At 39.1% G+C, this 9,874-nt stretch overlaps 2 protein-coding genes across 3 annotated transcripts in view; both read left to right on the top strand.

The window, feature by feature from the left end:
- LOC145719120 (RWD domain-containing protein 1-like) overlaps window positions 1–3,014 on the top strand; it is a 5,298-nt gene extending 2,284 nt beyond the window's left edge. Inside the window, exon 2 of the mRNA XM_081810642.1 lies at window positions 4–3,014. Within this exon, the coding sequence (XP_081666768.1) occupies window positions 4–336 (333 nt within the window). The 3' untranslated portion in view covers window positions 337–3,014. The remainder of the gene's footprint in view (window positions 1–3) is intronic.
- INTS9 (integrator complex subunit 9) overlaps window positions 1–9,874 on the top strand; it is a 106,218-nt gene that overhangs the window by 70,514 nt on the left and 25,830 nt on the right. The gene's annotated exons all lie outside the window — the stretch shown is intronic.

Raw genomic sequence — 9,874 nt, 5'->3', positions numbered from 1 at the left:
GAGGCAGAGGAAGCTGAAAAGCAATTATTTCATGGCACTCCTGTTACAATTGAGAATTTCTTAAGTTGGAAGGCCAAGTTTGATGCAGAGCTCTTGGAAATTAAAAAGAAACGAATGAAAGAAGAAGAACAAGCAGGAAAAAATAAATTAAGTGGGAAACAGCTCTTTGAAACAGATCATAATCTTGACACATCTGATACCCAGTTTTTGGAAGATGCTGGAAACAATGTGGAGGTAGATGAATCTCTGTTCCAAGAAATGGATGACTTGGAGCTAGAGGATGATGAGGATGATCCCGACTATAATCCTGACCCAGAGAGTGATTTGACTGACTAGTGGACTATCCCCATCTGCAGAGAGGTATGACTGCCACAGCATCTGTGGCTGTGCTGACGTGTTGATTTTTCTTTCTTTTTTTCTAAGAAAAAATAATTTTCAGGAGAATATTCTTCTGATAGCTTTCATCATTGAACTTAATAAACTGACCTTAAAGTTGCAAATAAAAAAAAAAAATAAGGTGCATCTGAGCTACCACTTTGTATTGGCTTTTTTCATACCTTTTATAATTAAGTTTCATCTCAAGGTCTAGAGGGGCCAAGTTGCTGTTTTTTCCTAGAGCTAGCAGAATTCTGGGCCTTTCCTGCTTATTGAAATCAAAAGCCCATCAATGTCATCTTAATCTGCTTCATTGAATCAAAATACTTTATTGGCAGCTTCTATCATTCTTGATATATTCTTCTGTAAAAGACAGAAAGATTACTTGGCTGCCAACTCTTCTGATTTGTCCTGCTTAGATCAAAGCCTTTACCCTACTACTGATGCAATTTCCAGTAAATTATTCTTCCAAGGTTCGTAAATTTAAAGGGAAAATAAGGTCTTGAAAGTAATGAGCAACATACCTAAGTAACTCATTTTAATTTCTAGCTGGCAACCAGTGTTGTATGTAAAAAAAAAATAATAATAATGAATTAGATTTTCTTTTACCCAGATAATTAGATTCTATATTGAATTAGCAGGGATAAGAAAAGTTTAGATTTGGAAAAACTTAGTAGTCAGCTTCATAGGTCAGCAGACTATGGCCCATGGACCAAATTTGGCTTGCCACCTGTTTCTGTAAATAATACCTTGTTGCAGGACAGCCACATCCATTTAGTTAGGGATTGTGTATGGCTGCTTGCACACTATAACAGCAAAGTTCTGCTTTAGAGTTAAACTTTACAGAAAAGGCCAACCGCTGACCTACTTGAGTGGAACCCTCCGAGCTGGGAAGAATAGGCTGCTGTAGTGATCTAATAAGCTAATAAGCAGAGGGGAGTGGGGAGTTGGATTAAGCCTGACGTGGTAAGAATGGAGTGACAGAGAAAACACTGGCAGGTCTTTAATTCAACAAATACTTATTGATTGCTTTCTGTCTTCAGGGAAGGAAAAATACAGATTTCATGCTTAGATGATATGGAGAATGGTGATGATGACACTAATCCAGTCGACAAGGAGGAGTTGGCAGAGGGGATTCTGGTTTTAGGAGGGGGTAGTGGCTATGATGAATAGGAATTTGAGTGAACACTGGGGACAGATGAAAATATAGAACTGGAACTTGGATGTGAAGGCAAGCCTGGAGACAAATTGGAGGAGCATCAGATTTTTTAAAGTATGTAAAGAGCTGAAGGGGAAAAACTGAGCTGTGGGGAACATTTACCAATAGAAAGTGGAAGGAAGAAAAATGATCTTGAATAAGAATGGAGAGTTAGAGGAGAATTGAGGCCCATAAAAATACAGCATCCCAAATGGAAGGAGAGAGCTAGCTTTTACTGAGCAGAATGTCTCAGTATTCATTTTTCTGATTGATCTGATATTCAACAGCATACTGAATTCTTATATTCTAATGTTTATCTATTGATGGTAATATTATCTGCAAAGAAGTAACAATTGTGTCACTTTTCTTCCAATCCTTTTATCTTTTCTTTCTTTTTTCCTGTCTCACAACTACATACTCTAGTCCCAGGTAGACAGAAGTGATGACAGTGGAGGCCTTGTCTATACTGGACTGTAAAGGGAATGCTTTGGTAGCTTCTTCATTAAATAGGATGGCTTACTCCTTGTTTTTAGCTATCAAGTGAGGAGTTTCTCCTCTGTTCCCAATTTTCTGCTTTTTAAAAATCAAATGTAGATGTTGTACTTTATCAAATGCCTTTTCTGAGTCTGTGAGATGATCACGTGATTTCTTTCCTTTAGACCAGTAATGTAGTGAATTATACTAGCTTTTCTTACATTTAACTGTCCTTGTAGTCTTGGGATAAGTCTTATTTGATCACAATTTATTCTTTTTAAAATACGCTCCTGGAATAAATTGATCAGTATGTCTGCATTACTGATTTTCTTCAAAGAATAAGTTTTTGCTTTTAATTGTTTTTGTTGCATTTTCATTCTCTATTCTGCCCTTTATGATTTCCTTCCTCCCATCTTTGGGTTTACTCTGTTGCTTTTCTTTTAATACTTATCTCATTTGCTTCCATCCTTCTGTGCTTTTCAGTAAGTGTGCTTTAAAGCTATGAGTTTCTCTCAGTATCATTTAACTCTGTTAAATTGTTGATACGTAGTGCTCTGTCAGTCATCTCTATGTATATCATAATTTCCTTCATATGTTCATGATGTAAGTAGCCAAAGATTGTTTTATAGTGCTTGTCTTTGTTTCTAGTCCATCCAATATGATTAGACTTAGGGTTAGATGAGAGACTTTTTTCAAGTCATACTTAAATGTTTCTGGATTTCTTTCTTTCTGTCTTTTTCTTTCTTTCTTTCTTTTTTTCTTTCTTTCTCTTTCTCTCTCTCTCTCTTTTGCATTTGGATAAGAGTATACTAATTCACTGAAGTGTTATTTTGAAACAGTCTGTTAATTAAGTGTTCTGTGTATGCTGGAAAAGACTGTATTTACTGTTGAATGAAAAATTTTCTATATGTATGTATTCATTTGAGTTTATTATGTTATTCTGGTCTTTCATATCTTTGCTTAGCTTCCAGTTTCTGAAAAGATGTGTTATTTGTTGATCAGTTTCTCCCTATACTTCCACCAGTTATTGCGTCTTATAGTTTTAAGCTGTGTAATCAGAGGTATATATGTTCATGATCATTATGTTTTATCAGGATGCTGATTTCTTTTTTTCTCTATCAAAACTGCATTAAAAGCCAAGAGACATTTTCCCCCTTCAGTATTTGCCTGGTATTCTTTTCCATCCCTTTCTTTTCATTCCTTCTGTATCCTTTTCTAGTGAATCCCTTGTAGACAACATAGAGATTTTTTTCTTTTTTCTTTTTTTTAAGATTTATTTACTTATTTTAGAGAGAACGTTCACATGAGTGGGGGAAGAGAGAATCCTCAAGCAGACTCCCCGCTGAGTGTGGAACCTGATGCGGACTCAATCCCACAGCCCCGAGATCATGACCTGACCCAAAACCAAGAGTCGGACACTCAACGACCTGAGCCACCCAGGCACCCTGATTCTTTTTTCTTTTTTAAATATTTTATTTATTTATTTATTTGAGAGAGAGAGCGCACAAGCACAAGCAGGGGGAAGGGCAGAGGGAGAAACAGACTCCCCGCCGAGAAGGGAGCCCAACACAGGGCTTGATCCCAGGACCCCATGTCCTGAGCCAAAGGCAGACGCTCAACCGACTGAGCCACCCAGGTGCCCCAATGAAACTATTTATATTTCCTGTAATTATTATTGTATCAAGGGCTTATTTTTGCAACCTTATTTCATGGTATTTTTAGTTTATTCTTTCCCCTGTCCTTTCTTCCCTTCTTTTAGATGGCTAAATGTAAGTTTGAACACATGTATTTGATTTTTATTCTTCTGGGTTGTTCCTTAGTTTATTTTTCCTTTGAGTATCCTGAACTTATCAGTATCTTTTTCTTTCCCTCCAAAGCCACATTTCCTCTTGTCTCTGCCATCTTTTTCCTCTTCCTCTCCCCCCCACCACCCTCCCACCATGTTCATACTGTCTGGAATTTTAGTTCTGGGTTATTTAAAATATACATAGAGTACTGAATATATTGCTTATTTATAGATAACAGTGAACCTTATTGAGTTTTTTTTTTTTCAACCTTACTTCCCATGTATCTCATAATCCTTCTAGATTTACTTTCCTTTTTCCAGGAGTACTTGAGGAATGTTCACCAAGAGGGTCTTAAAATGGTAAACCTTATGAGGCCTTGAAGTACTAAGAATATCTTTAATATTTCCTCACATTTAAATGATAGCTTGGATAGATACAAAATTCAAGGAAAAGAACTTTGAAACTATAAAGTTTTGAAAGTATTTCTTCCTTTTCCACTTGTGCCCTTGTTGCAGCTTAAGAACTGCAAAGCCCTGGGGCACCTGGGTGGCTCCTTTGGTTAAACCACCCAGGTGCCCCAGAGCTTTGTGTTACTTTAGATTTGTTCCTTTATGGGGTCTGCTTTTAGAATTTTCACTTTGTCTTCAGCATTCTTAAGTTTTACTGTGATGTATCTTAAATGTGTATTTTTTTTTTTCTATAATACTTTGAGAAATCTTCCAATTTCCTTTAACACAGAAGGATTCTTAATTGTTGTTAAAATTATTTATTCTTCTTATGGAACTTCTAGTATACAGGTATTGACACTTCTGTGTTTTCCATCTCTCTCTCTCTTTTTTTTCCCCCCATCTCCTTCTTGAAGCCTCCTGAAAAGACTCCTCAACTTGATCTTCCAGCTCATGAATTCATTCTTGAATGAATACATACGCATATACATACTGCTCTTTAACCTATGTGTTGAATTCTTTATGGCAGTGACTGTATTTTTATACATAATATTTTCAAGTGTTTTTTTATACATAATCATTTTTATTTTACTTATTTTTATTTGTGTGTGGACTTTTCTAATGCATATTCTACTGTTCCATCTAGTTTATTAATTCTCCATGTAGGGTCAGTTTTTAGCTTATTGTATTTAGTAGGTGTTGCTTTCCTCGGTGATCTTGTTTTATTTCCCTGTCAGCTCTTACTAGCTGGCCTTCAGGGAAATCCTTTTGTACCTCTGCTCTAGACACTGCTTTTTTTCCCCAGAATTTGTCTTCCTTACTTGTTACCACTAAGCCTAAGCCTTGTACCACTTAGCCTCATAGTATGAGGGAGCAAGGAAGGGCTGGAAGGTCTGCCTATACCTTTTTTGAACACTTATCCCACTCTTCTGGTATTTTCTACCTCACAGTACATTGGAGCCCGCCACAATCTGCCAGTGGTAGTATGGAGGAGAGAGAAAAGGACAGAGTTCCTTGCCAACCTGTATTCTTCCTGCAGTGCTCAGCCCTCTTTGGCTCTTGCTTGCCATTTTGTTCCCATTCCAGCACCCATGGTTTCCCCAGGAATTCATCATGGTGGTTTAGTTTCTCAAAATTGTCAGATGCCCTTATTTCTGTGCTTTCTCTCAGCTTAGATTCTACAAGAGGGCCAGCGGCTTATGTTGACTATATCTTGTTGGGAACTCTAGTGGAATTTTTGTTTTGTTTTAAGGTATTATTATTTCCTTATATTTCTGATTAGAAGATTAATTTGTATTGTAGTGGTTTTGGAAAATACAAAAATCTCAGAAAGCAATAAAAATTGTGATGATCCTAATATCCAGAGATAACCCTTTGCAGCCTGCTTTTCTGCTTTTTCCCATTAACTATATAATGAGCACTCCTCAGTTCATTAGTATTCCACACGTTTGATATCTGCCTAGTATTCCATCATATGGATATCCGAGAAGGTATCTGTTTTCTCATAGATGTTTAAATTATTTTAAGTTAAAAAAAAAAAAAATTTTTTTTCCTGAAAAACATCTACTCCAAATAGATGTGCATTCTGCCCAAAAAGAGGACATAGGACACAGTTTAAAGACAGTAACTAATAGAACAAAACAGATGGTGGCTGTTGGATAGATCCCATAAATGCGTTAGCTGTAACTAGTGAGCACTTTTGGTTAATATTAGAGCCCAAGCCTTCCTGGCCTTAGGAATCAAATTAATGGATTTGCTTGTGGGTTGTGAACTTACATTTGCACACCAACTCTATTTATATATATTTATTTATTTTATATATATGTGTGTGTGTGTGTGTGTGTGTATATATATATATATATATATATAGTATTTATTATGATGGTTGAAAAAACAATGTGATAGTCATTATTTGAAAAGCTTCCTGGCTATGCTGCCTCACTTCAGGGGTAGGACTTGAGTTTTAGATATGAAAATCACCAGCATAATAGAACAAAACTACATATACCTGGACATGGGAAGCTACAGAATTTTGGGTTAGTTTTAAAAAACTAACAGGACACTGATTCCCATTTAAGGTTGAGATTTGAAATACAGAAAATTGTATTGTGTGGTAGATATTTTGTTGTTGTTGTTACTATTGATAGTGGGTTTAAGTTTGGTTTGTTTATTGTTTTGATTTTATTCCCATCCTTCTTCTGACTATTGAAAGAGACCCAGAAAGTTGTCCATCCCACTGCTTCAGCCCTCCTGGCCTTGAGGCCCAGACAGGTGGTTCTCTGGTTTGCAAGGTGGGTGGTGGCTGTGAGGGACAATGAGAAGAGAGATGGCTTGCAAGCAAGGGCTCCAGATGGGAACTTCTGCCTTAGGGCAGTGGCTCTTAACATTCTGTGGGCCAGGGACCCAAAAGCCTGGACCCAAAAATCTGATAAGAATGATTAAAATAGGGTCACCTGGGGTGGCTGAGTCAGTTAAGCCTCTGACCCTTGGTTTCATCTGAGGTCATGATCTCAGAGTCGTGAAACTGGGCCCTGCATCGGGCTCCACACTCAGTGCAGAGTCTGCTTAAGAATCATTCCCCCTTTGTTCCTCCCCCTGCTCATGCACTCTCTCTCTAAACCAATAAAATCTAAAAAAAGGAAAAAAGAATGACTAAAATATACTGTATATATCTGCACACCTACACAAGACTTTGCATTTATTTGGAGACTGTAAGTTTATAGAGCCCTCAGAATCCCATTGTTATGTCTCAGATTGAGAATCTCTTTTGAGTTAGAACTTGGAAATAATTTTTTTTAAGAAATAAAATTAATTTTAAAAATTAATTGGTGGGGGCGCCTGGGTGGCTCAGTCAGTTAAGTGTCTGCCTTCAGCTCAGGTCATGATCCCAGGGTCCTGGGATAGAGCCCCGCGTCAGGCTCCCTGCTCAGTGGGGAGTCTGCTTCTCCCTCTCCCTCTGTCTACTGCTCACCCTGATTGTGTGCTCTCTCTCTCTATCTCACTCTCTCTCAAATAAATAAAATCTTAAAAAAAAAAATTAGTGGGGCGCCTGGGTGGCTCAGTTAAGCATCTGCCTTCGGCTTAAGTCATGATCTCAGGGTCCTGGAATCAAGCCCTGAATCGGGCTCCCTGCTCAGCGGGGAGTCTGCTTCTCTTCTCCCTCTGCTGCCTCCCCTTATGCTCTCTCTCAAATAAATAAATAAAATCTTAAAAAAAAAAAAATGGTAATTTCTACTCAGTCAATTCCCTGAAGCCTGTGATGTTCACAGTGGAAATTCCTTCTTGTTGACAGGGCTGGAAAAGGTTGGTACCTGGCCTATGAAAGTCTCCTTTGTAGCACACACTTCCCAGCATTCACTCTGCCTCTCCTTCCTCATCCTTCTCCCGTGGGAGTTCAGGATGAACTATTGCTTTGTTCTCCTGAGGTCTTAAAGACTTTGGCAGTAATAAATGTATATTCTTCTCTTAATCTAAAGAAATTATCTTAAATTTGGACTCTTGAATAGGTTTCTAGAGCTAAGGCAGTTTCTTGGGTAGGCTTGTTTGTTTTGCTCTGTTTTGTTTTTTTATATTTTTCTCTTCCCTCTCAATTCCCCAAATGTTTTGTTGTTATTTATGCAGTGCTTTGATCTGGATGTTCTGCAGTTTGGTTTTGGATTTTTTAATTTATTTTATTATAATAAATATGTGACTTGTTCCAAATCTTCATGTGGATGTACACAGCCATTCCTTAATCTTCTGATGTAAAATTAATTTCCTTCTAGATATCCCTGGGAGAGATCTGTAGGCCGCTACTTCTCCCTTCAGGCCTGGCCTTACGATGCTCTCACAATCAGGTTTAGTCCTTGGGAGGTTTCTGGGAGTGTTTGTCTTTCTCTTGTATGGAACTGGGGAATTAAAGCCACATGGTCAGCCTTATGCACAAGGCAGAGCTGGGATGTAGTATCAATACAGGAGACATTTTCCTGCATCCACAAAACTCTGACTTTAACACAGCTGGTTGAGGCTTCCTGTGCACCCCTGGTCACATGGCTCCCATGGAACACCTGGGCTTCATTTATCCACTCTTTTCTTCTGTGAGGTATCAGACACAGTTCTGGGTCCAGTATTGACCCTTCCACTCAAGAGGGGGCAGCATATTTTCACTTTACTTCTCTGGGCTGATAGAACTTCACTTCATCTATGGAGACCAGGTGATTAATACTCTATAGCATCACATCTCTGCACAACTTTCCCTGAGGTATGTCCGGGAGGGCCCACTCTTCCTGGGTAAAGGACATGACCACATCCTCAAAGTGGTATTTAAGAAAAACATCAGGGGGCACCTGAGTGGTTCAGTGGGTTAAGCATCCAACTCTTGATTTTGGCTCAGGTCATGATTTCAGGGTCATGAGATCAATCCCTGCATCGGGCTCCACACTAAGCTTGGAGCCTGCTTGAGATTCTTTCTCTCCCTCTCCTGCCCCCGCCCTCCCCAACCCCCAGCTCCTGCTCACACGTGCTCTCTCTCTCAAAAAAAAATTTTTTTAATAGAAAAGAAAGACCTCAGGACAAGCCATACAACATCCAGCTCCCTCCCCAGTTGTCAAGGCCACAGACAAGAAGCTTTTTTCTCCCTGTGGACACAGCCACAAGTAGTCCCAAAAGCCTCAGTCGCACCTCCTTGGGTCGGTCCTGAAGAAACAAAGCTCTTGTCCTCACTGGCAACACAGTCCCAACCAGTAAAAGTTTAACCTGTTATATTTGGGGGTGGTGGAAAAGTTGAGCTACAAATGATTCATGATTAGTTTGGAGAATTGGGCTCAGGAAGCAGACCATGAAACAAGGAGGGAGAAACTGGACAACTTGCTGGACTCCTATCTATTACTTTCCACACGTGCTGTTTTGTTTCTTACCTATGGACAGCTTCTCTGCAGAGTACAGTTGACTCTTAATTAACACGTTTGAACTGCACAAGTCCACTTATGTATGGAAGTTTACAGTACTGTATTTTTTTGTCCTTATGATTTTCTTAATATTTTCTTTTCTCTAGCTTTATTGTAAGAACATAGTTTATAATACAACATATGAACTATGTATTAATCGACTACGTTATCAGAAAGGCTTACCATCCACAGGAAGCTATTAGTAGTTACATTTTGGGAGAGTCAGAAGTTATATGCGGACTCCCCCACCCCATGTTGTTCAAAGGTCAACTCTATTTCCTTCTCTCAAAAATAACGTATGCTACTTAGATGCATTGATTGATTTGTTCAGGCACCCCTTCCGTCACTTAGTCTATGGCATCTCTTAAACCCCTGCTTTGGGCAGTGGAATATGCTAGGCTGGAAGGGGAACGAGGAGGGGTAGGTTTTACATTTACAGAAGTTACAATAGGGGAATAAGATGCGGACCTACAGGACTTTTCTTCGGGGTGCAGGTGGTTAATCCTGTCAGATTAGAAATCCCCTAAAGTGCCGAGGGATTTTCCCCCCTTCCTGGGCAGATTAGGGAGATCTCATGGGAGAGCGGGCTTTGAATTGGTCTTAGAAAGCTAGAGACGGGGCGCCTGGGTGGCTCAGTTGGTTAAGCGACTGCCTTCGGCTCAGGTCATG

This window comes from Leptonychotes weddellii, chromosome 2 (genome assembly GCF_054177405.1).
Source record: "Leptonychotes weddellii isolate Sample4059 chromosome 2, ASM5417740v2, whole genome shotgun sequence".
Classification (NCBI taxonomy): Eukaryota; Metazoa; Chordata; class Mammalia; order Carnivora; family Phocidae; genus Leptonychotes; species Leptonychotes weddellii.
The sequence above is the reverse complement of the archived record's forward strand: the minus strand, read 5'-3'. Positions and strand labels throughout refer to the sequence as shown.